Source organism: Topomyia yanbarensis, chromosome 3, assembly GCF_030247195.1.
Source record: "Topomyia yanbarensis strain Yona2022 chromosome 3, ASM3024719v1, whole genome shotgun sequence".
In the NCBI taxonomy this organism is placed as follows: domain Eukaryota; kingdom Metazoa; phylum Arthropoda; class Insecta; order Diptera; family Culicidae; genus Topomyia; species Topomyia yanbarensis.
Genome location: NC_080672.1, coordinates 23,758,299 through 23,783,340, shown reverse-complemented (window position 1 = coordinate 23,783,340; position 25,042 = coordinate 23,758,299). Strand labels below are relative to the sequence as shown.

The window sequence follows — 25,042 nt, the reverse complement described above, 5'->3', positions numbered from 1 at the left end:
ATCTCGCATACGTCGTAAACAAGAATAAGGGCGTAAGTCTCGACCCACAGCTAGCTTTCCGACTGCCATGCAGAAACTGCCAGCCTATGTGGATGGTCGAAAACTGAAGACTAACTACTAAGTTGGATTAGTGTGTGATATGCACATAATCCCCCCTCCCCACTGTTCATGCAGCAACCGAGCTTAGAGCAACAACTGGAGTATTTTCTTCATTTGGAACGTTGACAGTTGTTGTCCTCCCATTTGATCTCAAAAAGGATGGTATTGACTCTGGATATTGATATCAAACAAAAAGAAGTCAACGTTAATCTACGCATATATTAAGGTAGTTTCAGAAACTTCGTTTAGTTATTTTAATGCCATTGTCTTAGACAGCTATATTTAACAGTTTTTTTCGATAAATATCTTGGCCCTAGGAATTCTATTAATCTCTTCACGCACATTTTCCTTTATTCACTCAGCCATTCCTCTAGACTAGCCCTTTCCAAATTTGAATTGAATAAGAAGTAAAACCCCTAGTTGCGCCGTTGAATTGCTCTTCAGAGCAACGACTTCAGTTCCGACACTTTAAGGCCAGGCGACGGCAAACGACGACGAAAGTTGCGCGACACATTGACAACGATGACTTCTTAGATGCTACGGTAGATGCCAACAGCAGTAGAGATGAACGAGCAGAAATGCAAACACTTGGTCATTGTAAAATGATGTCTTTTCGATGTTCTCCGAAAATAGGTTAATATTACGACTGGATAGACGACATTTAGTAGGCAAAATTTCGATCCGTTGGATAGCCTAGTTTCTCTAGTGCTGGAATACAGGCATAGTTGACCATCGGAGGAGGGCCACACATTAGGACCAGCGTCGATGGCGATGGCTCGAACAGGTGCTCCTTAATCATTTCGTCAGTAATGAAACCTTTGCCTTGCTTCCAGTCCGGTTTGGGACGATCCAGCGTGTACCACAGCTTGAATCGGTCCGGGTAGCGAGCTGCTAGATCATCAAGCTCCGGTTTCAACAGGATATCATCCTCAGTCTAAAAGTAGGTGATTATTTATTGGTTTGAATGAATGAAAACAGTTCTACTGGTTACCTGATTGGCAAAAATTAGCGATAGCTGAGTTTTGTCGCTTTCAGCGTGCTTCAATATTTCCCGAACTAGCTGAAGCATCGGAGTGATTCCAGTACCGCCTAAAATAGATATATTCATTCATTATTTGATTTGAATTTGCTTAGTAAATAACGTGGGTTGAGTTCGATTAAGGTAAGCAATACATCCGTTCAAGGCTACGTGACGCATAAAAACTGGTAAACACTACATTAATGTATTGGTGCAACCGGCGATTTTAAAATAATAGGCGCAAAAAACCTACACAAAATTGACGTTTCATGCCCTGCTCAATCATCTCAACACTTCTAAACGAAACCGTAACTGCATTAAAATAACTACACCGGCAACGCTTTCGAATGCATGAACCTTGAAGCGACCGCGAATTGTACGCAACAAGAGCACCTCCGTCCATTTTCAAGCGTACACCACGGTTCACGCGCGTTCTTCGCTACTCGCCATGTCTCCCGCAACACAAAATCAGAAACTCACTCGCATGATAAGACAGCTAAAAATAGCACACACTCACCGGCAATAAGACACACCTTATCAGCTTCGTAGATTTGAGCCGGGTCCTTGCGGAGCTTTTTGATTGAAAATTTACCATTGCCCAGGTACTGTAGCCGGCCGGACGGACCACGGAACGCCATCTTATCGCCGATGGCTAAACTTTCCAGATGCTGGGACATTTTGCCACCCTCCGGGAACTTCGGATGTACTCCCTTTTTGTACACTTTGATGACCAGATCGACATAGCCGCGATCATCGTCGCAGGAAACGGGTGTGTACGCTCGGATCACCAACTCCTCGTTGATCGTGGCGGACAGGTGAATGTGCTGCCCGACCGGCAACCCTAGAATGTGATCCGGTGAGGGCAATCCGAAGCGAAACCGGCGTGTATCGTGGGAGATTTCCTCTTTCTCCACCAGTGGGAGCATGTATTTTTCCTGGGGATCAAGGAGAGTTCGGGGTTGGGAGGACTTTTTGGAATCTCCTTTACTCGATTTGGATTTGCCTTTTTTGCCACTGTTTAGCAGGTAGTTGGCGATGATGGCACCGGCAACCACTACCAGAACACCGAGCGCCACCGGCAGCACCTGGAAGTTGGACAGATGAAAGAAAAGCGGAGTTAGTGATAGTAGCAAAATCATTCGGGTGTAGCTTGTTTTTCACGTTTTGCGCTAGAAGTTCTTTTACAAAAAATGCCATAAAAATAATTTAAGTGACAGTTTTCATATGACTGCACATATCCATGCCTTTCACTGGTCAGGTAATTCAACGCTCCCTACATAACTCAAAAGATGATGAAAAATACAATCAAATAATGGGGCCCTATTCTGCGCGGCGTGTGACGTGAGACAACTAACCTCACCTCACTTTACGTGACTTTTCTCACCCTATTCTGAGAGTCGAGTCGGGTGAGTTGAGATTCCCCATTGCGGTTAAATGGGCGTCTCACGTCACACGTAGCGCAGAATAGGGCCGATAATCTCACTGAAATATCTCAGTTAAATTTAAAACCATCGGGGAAAGTGAGGCAATATGAGCACTCTAAGGTTGAAGGCAAATATATCTGCAGCAAAACATACAAATAATCCCAAATTTCCCTCTATTGATAGAATACAACATGGTCGGTGTTAAGTCAGACCGGACTAAGCCGCAAAACATCAAAAAATGAGATAATTATACCATTGGATAAAAAATTTCGTCAGCTACATTCGACTTTTGCCAGATTTGAAATATGTAACAATAAACAAGAATTACGGCAAAAATTAATTTCCAATCATAGTGTAAAGGATGCTGCGATTCAAACTTTAAACTAGTTTTTCTCGAAATCAATATTTTGTCACTTAGTCCGGTCTGAGTTAACACCGACCATTTATTCTTCACCTACAGTTGCTAAGCGTGCTGAAGAAAATTCGAAATCTTTGAAAATAATCGTTGTTTGTAATGATCGATTTTTTACTTGGCAGAAACCTTATTTGGCAATATGAGCAATCTTAAGGGGCAATATGATCATGTCGCAAAAAATATATTGTATTACAAAATTTAAAATTTATTTCACTTATAATTAATAAGAATCATATTTTTCATTGATTTAGTGACATTTAGTTGCCAATGAAAGTCATTTTATAGTATTTTGATAGCAACTATTAGATACAAATTTCCATTTTGTTTTAATACTATCTTTACGAGTAATTTTCTCGAGCAAATATTATTATTCATCGTTCGTAGTAGCTTCAGCTATAAAACGTTTACATAGGGATAACTTTTCGGAATTTAATGCATAAACTCATATGAGATTTGCGTGGTGCTCATTTGGTCCCATGCTGTAGAGCTATTTTCGCATATTTTTTGAGGAAACTATTATAAAGTCTTGCTAAATTATTTTTATGTTTGAAATAGTTAGAAAGACATTAAATATTCCGGAGAAGTATGCATTTTTGAATTACCGCACACATACGTCATGCGAATGCTTATTTCATATATGTAGCTTGAATCTTATAACATTTTCAGTTCTTTGACATCTCGTCAGATTTTTGTATTTTTTGTAATTTAAGATTTGTTTTATGGTGCAATTGAATTGTTACATAATCTAATGGTAATTAACGGAGCGTTCATGTGAACAAAAAAATCGAGAATTGTTCACAGATTCTTGGAAAACGGGGATGCTCAACTCGCCCCATATGGCGATATTTCCTCACTTTCCGCTATTGCTTAATGTATGGGCTCGTGTGAGAGGTAGCAACAGTTCACATTTCAGTTGCAGAACAAGCGGAATATATTTTAACAGCAGCAGTTTACTTTCTTTTCACTGCGGTCGTATTTCAAAGTGATCAAGTGATTATTAATTCTATGCCGATTGCTGCCAAAAATACAGGTTAATACATAGTTTAGCCACGCGTGACCGCTTGGACTAGACACCATTGTATACCATGGTAACCACTCCTATCTACGGTCTTCGACCTAGCAAACTCTGTTGGAATATAGGCACTTCTATTCCATACTTAAACCTTTTTCTCAAACTGTGAAAATTCTCTGAACTTTAATACGCTACTACGATATTTTTGAGAATTTCTTTCGCAATCTTTTTTGCCTTTCTCATATAAAGAAAGGCTATGCAATCACTGTAAAAATCGGCTTTTTAACCGAGGCCCGGAGGGCCGAGTGTCATACACCATTCGATTCAGTTCGTCGAGATCGGCAAATGTCTGTGTGTGTATATATGTGTGTGTATGTGTGTGTATGTGTGTGTGTATGTTTGTGTGTCATTTAAACTCACACAATTGTCTCAGAGATGGCTGAACCGATTTTCGCAAACTTAGTTTCATCTGAAAGGTATAACGCTCCCATAAGCTGCTATTGAATTTTTAGTTGATATGACTTCCGGTTCTGGAGTTACAGGTTGAAGAGTACGGTCACACAGCAAATTCCCATATAAACTGGTACCACCATGATGTTCAAATGATGTAAAACATATTAAAATTGATGTAACATTACTCTAGTTTGCGGGTCTGGATCACTAATGATCAATCAAAGCAGCTTTGACCACATTGGCCACCTATGACGGTTCATGACGCCCCCGGGGAACCCGCCAAGTTCCTAAGCTAATATCACAACCATTCCCCAACGAATTCTCTACCGATTTTTACAAACTTGATTTCAAACGAAAGATACAGTAATACCATTGACTGCTGCTGAATTTCATTCGGTTCTGACTCTTGCTTCCGGAGTTACAGGGGTGTTAGTAAGGATACACTGGAATTTCCCATATAAATCGGTACAATCGTAATACCTCAGAGGCTAAAAACTATTGAAATGGTCACCAAATTACTTCTAATCGCAGATCTAGATCACTGATTGCCAATCAAACATTCTTTGAATATATTGTCCACTATCGACGATTCCGGAAGTCCGGAATTCCGGGCATATTCCACAATTAAAGTCACATCGGTTCATCGGTGATGACTGAACCGGTTTTCTCAAACCAAGTCTCAAATGGAAGGCAAAATATGCAGTTGAGTATTGCGTCGCCGCAACTCCCCCCCCCCCCCCCCCCCGCCTTGCCCTTACACCTCCCTCCTTCATCACTCCCCTCCCCTTGGACCAGCTTCACGCCCGCATTTCCTTCATCCACCCCGTATACCGAAATTTGAAGGATTTCTGACGCATCCTCCACTCCCACTCTACTAACCCCCCATTCCATCCACTTTCAAACCCATTCCACAAACATTTCAAAATATAATCACATGAAGATAACATTGAACTCATGCTGATTAAGCTAATTAAATATTATTCTTTTGCCTTTCTCATATAGAAAGGTTATGCAATTGCTCCAAAAACCGACTTTCTAACCGAGGCCCGGATGGCCGAGTCTCATATAACGTTCGACTCAGTTCGCCGAGATCGTAAAATATCTGTGTGTATGTATGTATGTATGTATGTTTTTTTAGAGAGCAGTAAAAAAACATACATACATACATACATATTTACATACATACATACATACATACATGTATGTATGTATGTATGTATGTATGTATGTATGTGTGTGTATGTGCGGATTTGTTAACAAAATATCCACATCGGTTTCTCGGAGATGGCTGAGCCGATTTTTACACACTAAGATTCAAATGAAAGGTATCATATTCCCATAGGTTGCTATTGAATTTCATTTTCATCCGACGTCTTGTTCCGGATTACGAGTTGAAGAGTATGGCTACAAAACAAAATTTGTTGATTTGTCCACATCGGTTTCTCGGAATTTTCTGAACCGATTTTGACAAACTTGATTTTAAATGAAAGGTCCATCAACTGCTGTTGAATTTTGTGTGGATCCGAGTTCTGGTTCCTGAATTACATGGTGATACGTACGATCACGCAGCAAATCCCGATTCTAACGAATTCTGCGATGAATGTAAAAAGGTGAATTTTTTTCCAAAATGTAAACACAACTGTTGAATTTGTAGATCTAGGTCACCAACAATCATGCAAAGTCTCTTTGGCTACACTGGCCACCATCGACGGATCCGGATGCATCCAAATTCAAAATAACGGTTATATTGGTTTCTCGAAAATGGCTAGACCGATTTGATCAACTTAGTCTCAAATGAAAGGTGTTGCGTCCCCGGAAACTGATATTAAATTCCATCTCCATCCGACTTCCGGCTCCGGAGTTACGGGTTGTGGAGTGCGATCACATAGAAAACTCCGATTCAAACCGATACCGCGATGAATGCAAAAAGGTACTCTTATATATACTTCCCAAGTGTAATAAGAATGAAAGACATTTCCATAATGTTATATTGTACGAACCAGCTATTAAATCATAGCTTGGAGAAATGAGAAAAGCACAATTGCACCACTAGGTGGATTAAAACAGGTTTTTTGAAACAACATTGCGCATTTAGGTGTCACCATGGCTCAAAATTGAAGACCAAATTCTGAAATGTTAAGTCCGCGACATGGTGTCTACTCAATCTGAAGAAAAAATTCCCTGAGTATTCCAGGTTTTCTTGTAAAAAAAATCCAGGTTCAAAAAGAAAGAAAATTTCACCCAAAACATATTTTTTTCTATTATTTCGTGTTTACTATGAGTGAGTCACATCGTTGTTTCTATATGTTGTAACGACATTTCATAGGCAAGTGACTGGAAGATATGAAACGTTAACTCGCCGCTACAAAAAATCAAACAACTAACTTTTCAAGTGACCTAGTATAGGTTATAGGTCTCAAACTCAAAACCACGTTTGGTCAGTTAAATATATCCCCAAAATCTTGATTTAAAGCAATAAATTCACTATTGCATTTTTTTTTGGATTTTTTCATTAAAAACATGCAAATGGTTCAATATTTTTCCAAAGGCGCGTCCTAATACTAAGCACAATTTATTCGAAAGAACACTTAATTCCACTTTCAACTATATTTCCAAGGCCATCATTGAAATGATAAGTTCTGCGTTTGAGATGTACTTCCCCCGGTTGCCAGACGAAAACCTGTAATTATTGCGTGTGACATTGTATGTAAAGTCTAATTATAAGTCCTGTGGGGGTGTGTGGGTGGAAGGTGTGCATATCTATCTGTTGGCGTTGACAGTGTGATCGCGAAGGGCTCGAGCGTTTGTATGTTAAAGTGATTGTCACCTGCGTTAGCGTGTGTCTAACTTCGCGTGCATAAATCGTATCTATTCTTGAATGATTGCGCAAGGAACTTGAGTCTGATGGTCAATTTTTAGTGCTAGATGCTAGAAGAGTCAGTTTTCCAATATCACTAGACTGCCGTTCTACGCCCAAACTGGCAACTGAGAAAAACGCGATTGAAAATTAAAATTGTATTAGCAATCTGAAGGGAAACAATGTAACAAATAAAGCTTTATTGTCTAGAAATAGCAATCGTTTCCAATATAATCAGTCCAGTGTTTCATTATAGCGATAAAATTAACGTTTTTACGAAAAATGTTAAGTAGGACTGTTATGCTGAGAAATCGAACGGAAACCGGAAAATTCTACGCATATAAGTCCCATAACGATCTATGCAAACGATGCTCATAAATCTTTTTTTTTTTACAAAAGTGTATTTCGTGAGTTTTCCTGTTACTCGGGAAATTTTTTGCTTCATCAAAATTGGAAATAGAGTAAAGTACCTAGTTTTACTCTATTTAGAAGGGTACCTCACAAAATCATTAATTACTCTGCCTACACTCGATGGAGTGCATATAATTTGGCATCCACAACCTTGCTTCGTTCTTAAGAACCAATCTAATAACACAAATGGCCTAAAATAGATGAAATGCTACGTGGAACGTTTTGTCTAGTGAGTATGAGCGTCATTGTTTGATTGGTCCAACTGAAGGTATGAGTCTAGGCTGCTATAACCGAAGGTAGACTTTCGGACGTGAACGATTCATGATCGCGCGAGCGGTGGGTTTGCTTGATTATGTGTAGATGATTGCAATTGCATGTTCGCGTTTGTGACCAGTTTTGTGCTATCGTGAGGGTAACGAGCGTTTGTACGATTGGAATGGGAGAGATTGTGAGTGTATATGAGAATATGCTATCAATTGTGTTAGTGAGTGTTAGTATGAATCTAATTTAGGATATAGTAATAAAAGGGTTCATAATATGCCGAATAATGAAATAAGATGCAAAGACATTAACTAGAAGTGTATAAATTGACCGATATTATTTTTAGTATACAGCAGTAGGGGAAAAGCCAACTAATAGAACTACAACAAAAAAATGATATGCTATGCTGACCGGGAATGGATGATTTTCGTGCGTCGGTAAACTAATTGTACCTTAATTTATCCAATCCAATCTTCCCGAATGTATAGAAACGAAATTTCATCTAGATCGGAGCACTAGATTTTAAAGTACAGCCGATTGTAGCGCGCTGGTTCTTCCACGAATGAAGTTAACACAAAACTTTAAACGCAATTATCTCGGAATGATGCTGTTTGAAAAGTACCATTGCCGTGAACGTGATATCTCAAAACCTATTCATCTGATTTACATTTTTTTTTAAAATTATTTGTATTTACATTCTCGTGTACTTGGACGGTTCCATTTCCATTTTTCATAAGAATTTATTGTTACATGGAGTTAGTATGTGAAATTAAATGATAACTATGTAAAATCAAGACTCAATGTCAGAAAATTTGAAGTTTCCGAATTTTACCGATAACGAATCTATTTTTATTTTGTTCCTAAGAATTTTCCACGTTCAACAAGGAACACTTTATTAAAATTGAGTGAAGAATATTAGAGATATATGCATGAGAAAATGATAAAAATGAATCCTTAAGAAAGGAAAAAACAAAGACTCACATCCAAAACAATGAATATCTAAAAATAACAATATTAACAATGAAAAAAATCGCGTCGCGAAGGGTTAAAGTACCCGAGTTCTTCCTACCATATTTCATACAAATTATTGTTGCCTTTATCAGTCTGAGCAAAGCTTTTACAGCGATAAAAAGGATCTCTAACTTTTAAGTCGGGCAGTCCCACTTTACAAAGCGAAGAATAATAAAAACCTTAACTTTGTTTCAACTCCAGAGCATTTCCCTTACACCACATCGCTGGACTCCGGTGAAAAGCAACAGAAAAAGAGATCAACGTGGTGGAAATAGCAATCAGTTCGAATAGTAAATTCCACCAAACCTTTCACCCAGAGCTGATTCCGATATTGTCCAACTATAAAAAAACGGTGATCATCAGCCGCGCAGAACCGCCATAACGCGCTTCGTTAAACAACGACTTTTACGACTGGAAATTGAAAGTTTATGAAGTCCAACCGATTTTATTGATCGGTCTAAGAGTGGCACCTACTCTGGCAGATGGTTCTTAGCTGAGCATCGTAAAATGAGGTCTATTTAATGTTATTCAACAAACAAGGAAAACGCAGCCTCATCAATTGACGATCATTTTGAATTATTCAACCTTCCATATCAGAACAGTAGGAATAAGCAAAAATTACTCAACAAAGGGGTAGACATAATGCCGTTTTTTGTAAAATTGATTATTCAGGCTCTCGTCAAATAGAAAATTACTGTGATGAAGCTGGTTTTATTACGCACAACCTATCCACCTAACAGTTATACTAAAACTCAAATATGGAAGGATTTACTCATGTTATTCATACAATTGATGATCAGGTTTTTTACTTATACAATAAATTTATCATTTAATTTGCAGGGAGTGTCAAAGATCCGATTTTAAAAAATGCCTCAATATATAGGAACATCAATAAAAAAAATCTTTCTTCATTGCTCTACACCAGTTCGACGTCTCTACGTTGAATACATATCGATAACAATCTTATCCCACACAAAAACAATCCATTAACTGGTGACCAAGGCTGCGTCACGACTCACAACAGAAATATGATCGAGTCTGTAAATTTCAAACCAAAAGTTATACTGCCATAAATAACAATTAGACATTTGGGAATAAACAAGTCGAAAAAATTGATGCATTATGAGCAAACTTTTAACATATGTTCTCAGTCATGCATAAAAATCACCCAGTCCACTAAGATGACTTAGCAAAAAATAAAACTAATCATACTCAGCACTATTTTTAGTGGCTTGCCTTGCCGGTCAAGCCTGAAATAGGAACACCGAGCTCCTACAGATACTCTATCCCTAACAACATCATACATGCATAGCAACATATCACTAACAAAACAAAACCTAACAGAGCAAGTTTTGAAACCGGCAACTCATTCTTATTTTCAGTTTGTATTGTTTACACACGTCAAGAACGTCACCCCATTCGTTTTTCACATGTTCATGTGCGATAGCAAATCATCTTCTCCTGGTCCGAACGGGCAAACAATCCGCTGTGACGTTGCGTAACCAGATGATTTTGCTATAGTTTCTATACTTTCTATACATTATAACGTAGAATCTTTTGGGTGTACCCGCAATACCTACTTCAATATCAAACATTTTACACTGGAATGGACAACGATCGGCAATCCGATTATAACAGCTGAGCTAACACAAGTAGAGCCCTACTGACACAGAACACTAAATAACACCAAATTAAACACTACCCCGGCCCGGATCGGTTCGGCGTACGACTAACGACCGCGTGTCAGAGTCACGCAACTGGTTCGATGCACGTGAGATGAACGCCGCTAGTAGACTGAATTCACGGTCGACCTACGGCTCATCATCAGCAGTCGCCGCTCGGACCACTTCTTGCCATCCCGCCATCGTGCCGTGTCGGAGGAAGGAGAGGGTTGGTAATCGCCTCTATCGGCACGTAACGAATTATATTGGGTGGCGACCGAGGAGTAAACGAAACGGAAACAAATCTGAAATCATATTTCTCTGTAGGTCGCTCTGATGGTGGCATGCGCCATTGAGATTAGCGATTTTAGATTTATTCAGAAAAGAATTAGTTTCTTTTAAATGTTTGAATGTATGTTAGTGGTGTAACAATACATTAATATCAGGAATTCTTTTAATAAAAGGAATATTTTCGTCAGTTCAGTGTACTGTCTACAGTTGCAATTTGCTGGCCTAGCAAGATATGTTTAGGCATAACAGTTCAAAAATCACTCTCATCACCTATCCATAAATACATTAAACTTTTCATGCCCAACATTTTTTTCTAGCGTATATTGAAATCAAACGAAAATTCTTAAAACTATTGGTCTAGAAACACAAAAAAACTGATTGGATCAAGATGGGTGCTTGTCTCGTAGTGCTAAAAATGCTTAATATTATCTTCCGATGTTCAATACAATTCTCTTAAAACGTATGAATGGAAAAGGTAGTCGAAGACGGTCTAAATTTATACACTTTGATAGTCTTTCCAGAAAACGAAGATATACCAAAATTACAGTACTTCAAAAAACGAGAGTTGGCTATAACAGCGAAAACGATGATTATGATAATCCTTGTCCAATGATCAAGTCGATTAATAAGATTGGCGAACTTTGTTTCCTGGATGCTAATATTGAAGGTAGGATAATACAAATGGAGATAGATAGTGGTTCCGCTGTTTCCATAATAGGTAGATCTGATTTCTTGAAAAAATTCAAGCATTTTTCACTGAAAAATAGTAAGAAGAAACTTATAGTATTCAATGTGTCCTCTCTCCAAACTTTAGGATCAGCGTTTGTGACCGTCATCGTAAGAGGTAAGCAATTTCAACAGGAATTTACAGTTTCGAGCTGCACCCATAATTTTGTTCCTCTTTTTGGGAGAGATTGGCTAGATACCTTTTTTCAAGGTTGGAGATCACGGTTGTCCAATATTTTTGCTGTAAATTCTATTTCACAACCAAATTCCGTGGGCTTGGCGGTGGAATTCACACTACATTATTTTATGTGAAATAAATACTTATTAGCTATGGATCTTTCGCCGTCATGTGCGGCATCTCACCCGCAATTTTGATGCGGCATCTATTCCAATTGTACGGAGAGATGCTGCACGACGACATTTTCCTCTGAAATTATAGATGACTGTACTCATGATCAAAATGCCTTCTAAATGGTCTCAGCTATTCAACCGATACATGATTTACCAAACAAAAAATCGAACAATTAAAAAAACATTTCATGCTGCGCTGAAAAATTTTTGACGCTCCGTTATAGAACTGGACGCACGCTACCATTAATCAAATTTTCGTAACTTACTAATAAGGAATATTCTACGTGTCCAGTATTGTAATTCTTCGAAAGACAATCTCACAATATGATATTACCGTATGAAGGTGACCCCATATACGAGATATAGAGTACGGCATCTTTCCTGACGCGGCATCCCTCCCGAAATTACTCTAGACACAAATATGCGAATGGATACACGATTATAAAATTTATGCACGCAAAGCTAAATACTCGCTGGCATTCAAACGCTCGAGCCCTTCGCGATCCCACTACTACACAATTAGTAAACACCCACGCCAACCCTGACAAATATGCACCCCGGGCTCGAAAGCCGCAACTCACACTTTTCACGCGCACACCATTACAGGAACTACAATTAGATTCATACATTCAAGGTCACAAGCAATAATTACAGGTATTCGTTTGGCAATCGGGGGAAGTGCATGTCAAACGCAGAACTCATCGTTTCAATGATGTCCTTGAATCTGCGTTGCCTGTGTACAAGGCACCATAGCTTCGTCCGTCAGGTCAAGGATGTATGAAACCCGCTAACCACCACGCTCGGCCCTAGCTGCCCATAAAGGGATAAAAAAATCTATTTCACAACCGAATGAGATACAAGATGTGATAAATAACTTAAAAACTAAATATATAAGAGCATTTTTGACAAGAATATATTTTCACCTACACACAGAAAAAAATATTGGTAAAAGTAAGAGTGTTCCGCTCTTAGCAAACAAACAACTAACGCCTACTATTAGGTTGAAAGTAAAACTTTTAAATTAATCAAGAATAATAATCAAAATTAAAGTTTTCCTGTTAAGCTAATGAATAATAGTAATCAAAATAAAAATTTATTTTCAAACTAAGAGTATGCGATGGTTGTTTTTGCTAAGAGTAAAAAACTCTTATTTTTGCCAACATTTTTTTCTCTGTGTATAGCTGACTTCAAGGCCGAGTTGTTTCTACGTGAACATACGCCGAGTTTTAAAAAGGCAAATGATTTTCCTTACCGCTTGAAGGACAAATTAATAATTATGGATGGAATCATTTCGCCTATTAGCACCAGTTTGTGGGCCTCCCCGGTTGTGGTTGTGATGAAGAAGGATAACAATATCAGACTAGTGATTGACTGTAAAGCGTCAATAAATAAGGCACTATAATACCAAACATTGCCTACAGCGCAGGATTTATTTGTGTCCTTAACAGACTGTAAGGTCTTTTGTTCTCTGGATTAGTCGAATGCATATACGTAGCTGAATTCATCTAAAAGTCAAAAAAGCTTGAAGTCATGAATACAATGAGAGGGTTGTTTACTTATAATCGGCTTCCTCAGGGAGCATCGTCAAGTGCTGCAATTTTCCAGCAAATTATGGATACAATTTTAACCGTTATGTGTCCGACGCGGTAACCGGGTACCTTTTTAGGTTTCAATTAATGAAATTCCCATGTTTCATCCATAGCTGGAAATTGAAACTTTGTGACATCTTAGAACTTTACTAAGTCAAACTTTTGGGTTAATAATATTGGGTATAATAATAATAATAATAATATAATGTTTATATAGTAAGGGCGAGTGAGGAGGGGCTCCTGATTTTTTTACCACGTAACCCGCCGACGTGGGTACCCGGGTACCCACAAACCTGAAATGCAAATAACTAAGGTAATTTACAACCGATTTCGATATTTTTGTGTTTTGGATTCAGAAACTCATCCACTTTTAGACTTGGTAAAATTGAATCGGGTTACATCATTCGGTTCCGGGAAATCCGGAAGCATGTTTCAGTGCTGGGATACTATTTGTGAATTTCAATGGAATACCTGCAATATGGGTATCAAAATTCTTGAAATTGCATCAGTAGGCTGTATCTCGTGGTTTTGGATTTTGGTGATTTTACCCCAGAACGGGCATTCCCGTGGGGCTGTGAGTGGCCATTCCATTCCAATTCCATTTTTCAAATTGCCATAGGGTCCCGTAACAATAAATAAAAGACTTCCGAGATAATTTGAAGAGTTTTGATACTCATATTACTAGGACATTATTAAAATTTACAAATCATACCCTAGTACTAGAACATTACTCCGGAGAATCCAGATTACCAAGAACCAGATCCATTCATCCTATTCAAGTTTACCGAATCAAATAGTGGACGAGTTCCTGAATCCAAAACATCTAAAAGTGTCCAAATTGGTTGAGTCATAGTTATGAGCATTTCAATTTGTGGGTACCCATGTACCCTCGTTGGCCTGTTAAAGGTGTTTTTTTGTTGGACACATAACGGTTAAAGGGACTAGACACAGTATGTTGTTACTTAGATGATGTGCTTGTAGCTGGAAAAGACTTTGAGGACTGTATCTAGTCTAGTCTAGTCTACACATACACAGCCAATACATGTAGGGATCCTGGAAAATTGAAGACGTTCGTCTACAGTTTTTCTTGTCAATATTAATATTTGTGGCACATATGGAATGTGACACAATCATTGAAGCGGCCAGGCCAACTGTGCAGCGTACAAAATATAGATGATTCAAAATTATACGGCAATCAAATTATTCATTTAATGAAGAATTTAATCAACGAATCATTTTGAACCTTAAATAAGGAAGAAACGTGGACAACCGTACACAACCGTTTCAATTTGGTGGGGGTTTGATAATTCGTTGGGAGTGACTTTGCTAAGAGGGTTAATGTCACTCCTTTGGTTCCTGGGATAGGACAGAGGTATTTAGCCCTGCCCTGGCTAGTGAGCCTAGGTTATAGCGCCTTTATTCGCTCGCTGGAAAAGACTTTGAGGACTGTATGCAATAAAAAACTTGGCCTGGTATTGGATCGTCTCCAAAACGCTAATATCAAAATAAATCTAAATGAATGTAAATTTTTCGTTCGAAAACTTCCATATTTAGGACACATTATCTCAGCTAATGATCTTAAGCCAAACCCAGACAAAGTGGAAACTATTCAGCAAGCAAAAGTTTCGAAAAACATAACGCAACTGAAAGCCTTTCTTGGGCTCATTAATGATTGCGCTAAATTTCTATCAAATTTGTCTTCCACCTTAAATCTGCCATACAAATTATTGATGAAAGATGTTAAATATGTTTGGAACCCTATGTGTGGTAAGCTTTTAGGGATTGTACAAAAAAAAATTTAATGAGTGTGTTCTTGTGTTGTACGACCCCAACAAACCTATTGTCGTTTGCGCAGATGCCTCATCTTATGGCTTTGAAGGCGTAATAGCTCACATAATTGATGAGACAGAAAGCCCCGTTTGGTTTGCCTCTTTTTCACTAAATTCAGCACAAAGAGCTTATCCTATTCTCCATCTTGAAGCCCTTGCGATTGTGTCAACCATCAAAAAGTTTTACAAACTGTTGTATGCCCAGAAGTTTACCATCTACAACGAACATAAGCCGCATTTAGGAATACTTGGGAAACCTGGACGTAACGCCCACCCTACTTATGGACTACCGATACACTGTAAAGTATTGTTAGAAATATTATACTTCTTACAATAATGTAATGTATTGTAATAAAATCTTTTGTAATGTAAGGCGATGTAATGTGCCATATTGTATAATGTGTTTTTTATAAGATGAAAGGGGGGCATTGTTATTTCAAAAATTAATGCTTTTTGCAATGCTCTAGCGTGGATCATAGATCTTTTCATTGGTTTGGTTAAGATTGGTCTAGCCATCCTTGAGAAATTCGAATGAGGGTATATCACACACATACACACAATTCGTCGAACTGAATCGATTGATATATAAGACACTCAAGGCATTGGAAAGAAAAATTTTCAAAGTATGAGCGATTCCGATACATTAAATACATTCCATTAACTAGTTGTGTGATGAAGGACGGTTGTTACAAAAAATCCTGAAAAGATAGGGTAAAGCGCCTATTTTAACCATACTAAGGAGGATGCCTCACCAATTCATTAATTACTCGGCTCACAATCAATGGAATGCGTATAAATTGGCATCAACAGGTTTGCTTTGTTGTTAAGAACCAAAATGATAACACAAATGCGCTGAAAACAGCGAAATTCTCGCGCTTGAGTGCAACGTAAACTCGAATCGAGTGGCCCTATTGTTGCGCTCTCCTTTGACTCAATGCGTTGAACAAAGATGACAGACGCTACTCTAACCAACGGCTTCAAATGGGTAAGGTGATAATAGAAACATGGCGAAAATAGGCTCATCACCCTATGTAAATTTATTCATCATTAACGCATTTTAAAATTCTGTACAAGAACAACATGGCCCGAAACAACATCAGACCAGCAATCAGCTTCGGTTAGATGAAATGAATCATGTAAACGAGTTCAAACAAGTGTGAGGAAGAGCGAGAGAGACATCGCACCATTCGTGATGGCTTTTTCAACAACATTAGGCTAACGGCTGCTTTAGGATACTTGTGAGCGTGAACTAGTAAAGCTGCTATGAAACGGATCGATTAACAGGGAGAGTGAGAATTCAAGGTCGCCGCTACTCGAACAAACACGTTATTCGAGCAGTTGAGAATGATAATTGAGAGATTATTTATTAAGAAGGGGTATCCTATGTTTTTACGATAAATAAAATATGCGGACCCAGTTTTTATCAAGGTGCTTAGAGTTCAAAGGTGATTCGTCTGTGGCAGTAACTAGGTGAGAATTGAGATATGCATGCAACAGGCGTTGGGGGACGACAGCGAACAATGTTGTGTACAAACTGAGAACCAAGCAAACATAAATCGAGATAGGTATTAGGTTCTTTACTGAAACAGTAAAACACACTCTTCATGACAGTTCGTTTGTACTGTTTACATGGACTTAGAAAAATTTGTGGACGACTAGATTCGCTCGAAGCAAATCGTAAAGAATTTTTCTAATTCCATGAAAACAGTACAAGCGAACTGTCAAAAATGAACACTCAGTTCATTTGTGACGTCACCGTAAAGTATTCAATGCCTCTCGATGTTGTCATAAACCAGAAAAAACATTGCTCACTAATTATGTTATCATAACTAGTATAACCAATGTTGTTAGCTGTCATTTCTAAAAACCAACATGGCTGATCGGTGTTTTTGGTGATTGCTGTAGTTTAGAACTGTTTTAAATTTGCGAACAGTTTGGAACAGGCTACTTCCAAAACATAGTGTTCGCAATGGGGCATTTGAACAATCTGTTCAAATATCTATTATTTAGTTTTTTTTCTGTAAAACGTAAAACACCAATCGAGCTGTTCTAAATCTGATTCAAATTAAAGCTCGAAAAATAGAACTGCACCTCAGCATTGCGATTGATCTGTTTCGGCACGTACCGTGGATGTAAAATAGGACATCCCATATAGACTACATCAGCATTGCTAATATTTTGTTTTTTTTTGGAAACCCGTAGCATCAAACAGTGTGATCCGTTGGGGTAGAAATCGTTTTACAGACCCTCGACTGTGAAAATTTATCTAAATAGTTTTTTTTTTACTTTTAAATACTTTAATCAACTTTTACCCTGTAATACAGATTTTTCAGAGTAAAAATCATTATGTGACCGGTTCTCCCCGAAGAACTAAGTCTCGAGTTTTACGACCAAAACATTAAGTCAGATTTTGTGTACCGACTTCGTCTCATCAGTAGCCGAACAGACCGTTTTGGTCATCGGCGCAAACTGGATTTTCCCAGATTCTCTCCTTGGGGAGAAATTAGACAAAAATGCATTTAAATTATGAATTTCTATTATGATGAAAAAAATGCATTTAATTTCGCTGATTTTTAAAAATGCATCACAAGCGATCTGACCATAGGCATAGTGCTTTGCGTTGGTTCGCTAGCCGAAAACAAGTTATCGGTTTCGCTGTCTCGCCAGAAAACCAGAACTTTTGTTCTTCCCGAGATGTCAGTTGTTTAGGCGCTTACACAAAACATGTAACTTTTTGGATGTCGTGTCTAGCTAGCGTCTCTACATACAGTAAAGACCCGTTTTTATCAGCCTCTTGGTGAATTTTAGGCTGATACAACGGGGACATTACCAAAATCGGATCATATATTTTGCTTTCTAAGAAACCGAAGATCTTAAAACATTCTTCTATAGTCCCTAGATAAGTCTCATAACACTTTCTGATTATTTAGTTTAAGTTTACCGTAAGGGGTCTGACATTGCAAAATTTCATAAAAAAAATTTACCTATTTCGGATCTCAAAGATAAGAAAAATATGCTCAAGAAAGGATTTACTCGAATTCAACTTGATTTGTCTGCTAGATTTCATCAAACTACCAACTACAAATTTTCATACGAGGATTATAAAATCGACTCAAAAAACTGATAAGATCGGGGGTAGATAAAATCGAGTTTTGACTGTATCAGTTACAACTGGAACCGTATGAAACAGGTCAAAATGTTCGTCCTATTGTAATTAACAAATTTGTATCGCAACAAAAACGAATCCGTAGGAATTGGTTCAAATATTACTAGAGAAAATTTTCAATAGGACGTAAGTAACATTGAGAGCCTCTCTTTGTTTACTTTCTCTTTCGTTTATTACGACATCATTACAACACTTTGCACTAATTTTCCAGTACATATCGAAAGCCGACGGTTTTTACTAGAATATTACACAAAGAGTAGAGTAGAAAATGTTGAAATGGCCGAGTAATCAACAGAAGAGAAAGACCCCAAAGAGAATCTCTCATTGTTACTTACGTCCTATTGAAAATTTTCTCTAGATTTATTTTCTTACAAAATATTCCTTTATACTTAAGTTTTTAACACGAAAGTTACTATAAAAATATATTTCATTCCGCAAATCACACAATGGGATAAGAACAATAGTAATAGGTTTAAAAAGAATTGGTTTCGATAAAAAAGACTACCCAAAGTAATTTTCCATTAAATCACTTGAATTATTTTCACTACTCCAATGTGTATCTATTAAAACCCTATAGATGAATTCTACTTTTGCACACTTCTTTCTTAAAAATATATATATGCATTATTTTTCGGTACACAAGGTGGTCCCTTAATCTACACTAAAATGATTTTTTTAATACCTCAATGTGCAGCCGGAAATAGTTAAACTGCTACCTCCACACTTAAAAGTTGAAATTTTTGTCGTAATATTTTTAATATCGATTGGAGCCCTAATAGGGTTACTATGCGCTAATTCATCTTAGCACCTCTATTTATCCCACCCGTTTGAATACATTAGTTACAGCAGTGTCTGCTATCTCTATTCAACGCATTAGCTCAAATGGTAGGATGAACAAAAGTGCGTTGTACTCGACTTTTCGCTTCGCTCCAACGCGAGTATTTTACATTTTCCAAGCCAGATTTTTTATTGATCTGCTTCCTAGGAACAAAACAAAAGTTTTGATGACAATTTAAGGGCAATCCAATCAGTGTAAGCCGAGTTATGAGCGAAATAGTGTGACATCGTGATTAGATGAATAAGGGCGCTTCTAAATCATTTAAAAAATAAAAGCATTTTTACACCGTCTTGTCAATCACTTGGAACAGACTCTCGCCAGCTGCATGAATTCCCAATCTGTATATTATTCATGGACTGGTATAAAAATAACATGTACAAATAATTAATTCAACATTCTCTGCTATCGCAGGTATGGAAACTCACCTGATTCACCATGACAGCCATATCACTTCCACTTCAATATTACCGGCTCCTTTCACTCGAAATCGGAAGAAAACACGGCGAGACCAGCTCAGATGGTACAATCGATTTTCTGCAAAGTTAGAAAGATTTGAAAATAAATCTATGCAAAGCGTTCAATCGAAGATAGATGCAATCAATCTCAAGTGAATACGTCTGGTTTGACATTTTCTTTCAAAATGTTCGATAGAACAAAAAGGATAAGCGAGGCTGTGACCTATAATAACACGTCGCAGACTGAAACCAATAATTATGTAATACCTGCAGGGCAATATATCGCGAGGGTGTTACAGCATAATCGGCAAATATCACCGTTGGAAGATAGGTCAAGATGCCAGAATGGAAAATGATTATTTCGGGGCTATTTTTAAAAGCGAATGTTTTGCGTGGTCTAGTACCAAACGTAAACAGAACAGCTAAAGCATTGATTGGTATGATAGTGTATCGCATCAAACCCGATGTATTACGACTACGATTACTCACCTCTGCTTTTAGAAGGGCCGAGAACTATTGAATATTGGACGAATTTTCACTGTAAATAAATTTATAGTCAGTTCTAGCCCAACCTATTCTCACATTATTATACGGTGCAGTGAAGAAGGCAAACTAGATTGTCACATTCGCTGACTGACGATTGTACCTTCGCACACTAACCATTCGAGCAATGCCAACAAACCGACTGAACATGTGAAGTAAACTGGACCTGATGACGGTTACGAACCGTGTAGATACGTAATACATCTTTCACTTTCAAGCTGCTGATGACTCTAGTATGAGTGAGCACAGTTTCATCATTCCTGTATGTATGTGTTGAGCGAATCATGATCGACAAGATGTGAGCGGCTATTTTTGGTTTTCGATCTCGTCTTTTACCACCGGAAGTTAGAGTTTGGGCCGTAGACGCGCGCAAACCGTTGGCACCGCCATGCTGCTTGAAATTCAATTGTTTTCTGTGCGATACCACACTCTTGAAATTGTTTATGTCTTACAAGATATACGCAAAAGGAGCGTTGCATATATCAAGCGAGCAATTTTTCATTTCACAAGCCAAAACATATTGAATTCTATTGTTAAGCAGGCTAATTCGTCGCAAACTTATCAAGCCATTCGGTAATTGTTTTCGAATCCGGAATGGATTATAATGGATTCCAACTCAGATACAACAACGGGTTCCGACACCGATTGAGTCGGAATCGGTTGTGGAGTTTGAGCTGGAGATATTCGATTGTGGTGTTGATGTGTTATGGAATTTGTGTTGCGACTTCGTCTCATCAGAATCCGACACTAACTTAGTGACAGAACTAAGCTAATCCAGCGCTAGCTTAGTCCTGTCACTAAGATAATGTCGGATTCTGATGACACGAAGTCGAAACGCAAATTCCATAATCAATTTAATTCTCGATAAACATATAATTACGGCGTAAAAGCCAACTGTCAAAATTCTCTTTGAAAGGAAATTCCGAACAAACTGTTACTGGCCGAATACAGTACATAGCAGTTAACGATAAAGAAAACTTTTCTCTTTAGTCTACTGCCAACATCTGTGAATTGCGAGTTACGGTTTGTCCGGATTATCCATTCAAAGCGAATTTTGACAGTTAACTTTAAAGTGCTTTAAAGCCGTAATCATATGTTTATCGAGAATTATAGTTGGACAGAGAATGCACAAAACTTGCAAACGAAAAAAGCAGTTTTTTCCACATTGTATGTCAGATCTTCATAATAAATCAATCAGCGTATGTAGAATGTTGTTACAGTACTGCTGATTTATTTTTATGAAGATCTGACATACGGTGTGGAAAAAACTGCTTTTTTCGTTTGCGAATTTTACCCTTTCTCTGTCCAACCTTATAGGTTTTGTGCCCCTCACGCGTAGAGACGTCACGAAACTCTCCGGAGGAGATGTTAGTAGTGCATATGCATATGCTATCACACAGTTAAGTTCAGCCGGAAATGAACCGGGATTCTGGCTGGCAGCCAGAATTACAGTTCATTTCCTGCTGAACTTTACTGGGCATCTTTAATCAATGTCAGCTTGATTGTTAAAGTAAAATTAACAAGAGATTTTGGCATTCAGATACTTTATAGTAGATGGGCCCACTAGCGAAGGTCCAACTAAAAAGCGGTCCAGTTAAAAAGTGACCAACCAGCCAATCACGACCGCAACGCCCTGTAAAAAAAATGGTTTCAACAATTATTTACAAGGAACAATCGTACAATAGACAATAAAAATGTGTAAAAGACCTGACATCCCCCCCCCCCTTTACAAAAATATTTGTAAAAGCAATCGTTACGTTGTGTTGTGACGATGATTTTGGCGGATTGCACACTGATTTCATCATGTTTTACTGCTGATTATCTAATAAGAGTTACTTGGGAAGTGGAAAGTAGGAATTCATAGGATTTGCTCCAAGCAAGCGATGCGACCTGTAAAGCATGTTTTATTATGTAGTAGCTTAGTTGGTTTTCGAGTACACGATCACTCGAAAAAGAAAAGTTCTTGTTTAGTTTTTGGTTCTTTTTAAACTCTGGGTAGCCGGCTACCGAGAGTATCCTTTGTTTTCTAAATAAAAGTAATTTGAACTCCACACAGACAATCGCAGCCGACCGTGGGAGTATTGCCTAAAAAGCTAATCTTATCTGCATAATGGGCCGGATCACTATTTATTGCGACAGTATTCAGACAAATTTCGCTATTCCTTCTTTACGATATGTTTATTGGGTTGAAAACTACCGAGTGATATCACGTTGTACAGACAAAGAGTTGTGATAGCTCGAGATGTTATAAATCAAGGAAAGTATTTCCAATTTTCCATATCGGATTGTTTGTGAAATACCGTAAACCGGGGTGACATTGATTACTTTTAGAAGTAATCATTACATATTTTTAGATGCAACACATTTTTTTCAAGTTTCATATTTTTAAACCATGTACTGATGTATGGAGAACAAGATTGGGTGGTTTTACCTAAAATTGTCCGCTTACAGCTATTTTTCCAAAAATAACTTCAAGTTGAAATCCGTTTTCATATTCCGGGGTGACTTTTATAACCTGCATGTTCACTCACATTAAGTTGTTAATGTCAATGTTTTTCATTCAAATGTTTGTTTAAATTAAGTCTGGAAAGATACCCATTGTTAAATAGATATTAATTGGTATTATAAAAAGTATTTCAATGTGCTGTACAATTCGAGTAACCAAAATTCGTATAATTTGTGTCCAACTAGAAAAAAATATTCTGAAAACCTTTAAAACTGCTAAAATAGTTTCATTTCTGTGCTTTATAAATGTACAAAAAAGTTTCATCCATTTTAACACGTTGGAATATTGAACAAAAAAAAATGTTGCGAATATTAGTTTAAAGTAATTTGAAATAATTGCCAACTAGTTTCACAAAAAAATGTATTTAAAATAAACAAACTCTTGAAACTAAATTTGACACATCCCAATCCAAAGGAAAATAAAAACTCCCTTGCAATTTATTACTCTTGCTCAAATCTGAGATTTATTTGTTTTATAAAAAAAGACACTTTACGAAGCTTCGTAAACATACGGTAAAGTCAAATTTCGGTTTTTTGTAGTTTTTGTACCCAAAAACCGAACAATATACTCAAAAAGTACAACAAATCAGTATTTCATAAGTTTAGAGTAAAAATCAATTCAAATTAAAATGATTCGGTAGACTATTCTGGTTTAATAAACGATCTACGAAAAAAGTTTCGAGTGATCAAAGTCACCCCGGTTTACGGTACACTTATACGAACGATAATATAGAACATTGAAAAGAAATACAAAGGATCGTTAACCTGATGCCCGGGCTTGTTAGCAATAACGGAACTTAAAATTAGATTCATAAAAACACGCGGGGCTAATTTTCGAACAACTATTGAGAAAAAAATATTAATCGATGGTTGTGTACAAACCGAACCTACAAAAAAACGAAAAAAATAATTTTGAGCTGCCCAAAATAACCATTAACTGTACCGTAAGATTCACTCTGCAAGACGGACACTAGTACAGTAGCAGTTTCACCACATATTCTAGCCGATCTTCACTAATGCCACTCCCGCTCGAAACAAAACTGAGACAGACACCAATCCGTGAACCTGTCGAAGTGAACGAACTGACAGCGGTTTTGAATAGAACCCGACCCAGTCCCGAGTTTAAGCAAAAACGGCAAAAGGTGGCCTGTACCCCGGTTGACACCGAGGGAGGAGATAAGGGATAGGAGTTCTGTATCAGAGGTGAATGGCGACATAGATTGGCCTCATGTTGCACGATAATACAGCTTCGCTAACCCAACCGGATAAACTGCGCGTAGTCGTGACTAACTTGAAACAGGTCGCGTCTACATTATGTCTCGCGATGTGGAGATTGATGGTGTTGTCAGCGATGCGGGTCTCACTGTCGATGTTCTGATAAATGACAGTGCAAGAACCCCAACCTTCAATCGGTTAAGTTCTAGGAGTGCAAGCAATTGCACTCAATGTCAACGAAGATGGGACATACTAACCATAAGACTCTCTTTGCGTGGCTTTCGTCAGATACGGAATACATTGAAGTGGAATGGGTTCGTGTACAAGTTCGCCTGTTTGTTTCGTGTGTCATGAATTGTTCCAATTGCAAACAGCTAGTACATACAGTCACCTACTGGCTAAACAATAAACTGCGGTGCATCAAATGTGGGGAAGGCCATGCGAGCAATACGTACTGAGGATTCTGAGAAGTGTGTTTACTATGGGGAGAATATCCATGCACTTTTGACGTACCCGACGTACAAACTGCGTGCGGATATACTGAAGTGGTTCGCCAAAGATCGCTTCGTATGCTCTTCGCACAAATGCTTAAAACAGCTGCTCCACTTATATCTGAAACGTTCTCTTACCAACTGATGATAATGCCTCTTACGACTCTGGCGAGGTAGATTTATCGGCCCTGCTTGGAAACTCTAGCAAATGATCATAGTTGGATTGTCCCGAGATTTCTCGTAAGGGCTTAAGATTGTCTACAAGGGCTGCACGAACTGTTGACGTAGGACTACTCTACTTAATATGAAATATTCCGTTTCTTAATTTATTTGTATTAATAATAAATCAAATGTATTTCTTTCGTACAACTTACTACAAAATAGCTTTGCCAGATTAATCCAAACATTTTTGTATGATGGT

General features: G+C 37.9%; 1 protein-coding gene across 2 annotated transcripts; it reads right to left on the bottom strand.

Annotated features, from left to right (window-relative positions):
• Window positions 1–298: 298 nt before the first annotated feature.
• Window positions 299–20,529, bottom strand: LOC131689893 (NADH-cytochrome b5 reductase 2). 2 transcript variants are annotated; one of them, XM_058975248.1, is made up of 6 exons: window positions 20,460–20,529; window positions 20,357–20,405; window positions 19,838–19,946; window positions 1,635–2,202; window positions 1,091–1,188; window positions 299–1,033 (listed from the first exon to the last, which is right to left on the bottom strand). In XM_058975248.1, the coding sequence occupies exons 3-6, from the start codon at window positions 19,856–19,858 to the stop codon at window positions 761–763; spliced, it is 960 nt and encodes a 319-aa protein (XP_058831231.1). In that variant the 5' UTR covers window positions 19,859–19,946; window positions 20,357–20,405; window positions 20,460–20,529; the 3' UTR covers window positions 299–760. The 2 variants fall into 2 exon arrangements, with proteins under 2 accessions (XP_058831231.1, XP_058831232.1); XM_058975249.1 differs by lacking the exons at window positions 19,838–19,946; window positions 20,357–20,405; window positions 20,460–20,529 and adding an exon at window positions 10,542–10,763.
• Window positions 20,530–25,042: the final 4,513 nt, after the last annotated feature.

What these genes read in the sequence shown, in the direction of transcription:
- LOC131689893 (XM_058975248.1), bottom strand. Translation starts at nt 19,858, where the DNA reads ATGGCTGTCATGGTGAATCAG. An exon ending in TGGCTGTCATGGTGAATCAG is followed by an intron (nt 2,203 to 19,837) that starts GTGAGTTTCCAT and finishes TCCAACTTCCAG; the next exon opens with GTGCTGCCGGTGGCGCTCGG. An exon ending in CGCTAATTTTTGCCAATCAG is followed by an intron (nt 1,034 to 1,090) that starts GTAACCAGTAGA and finishes ACCTACTTTTAG; the next exon opens with ACTGAGGATGATATCCTGTT.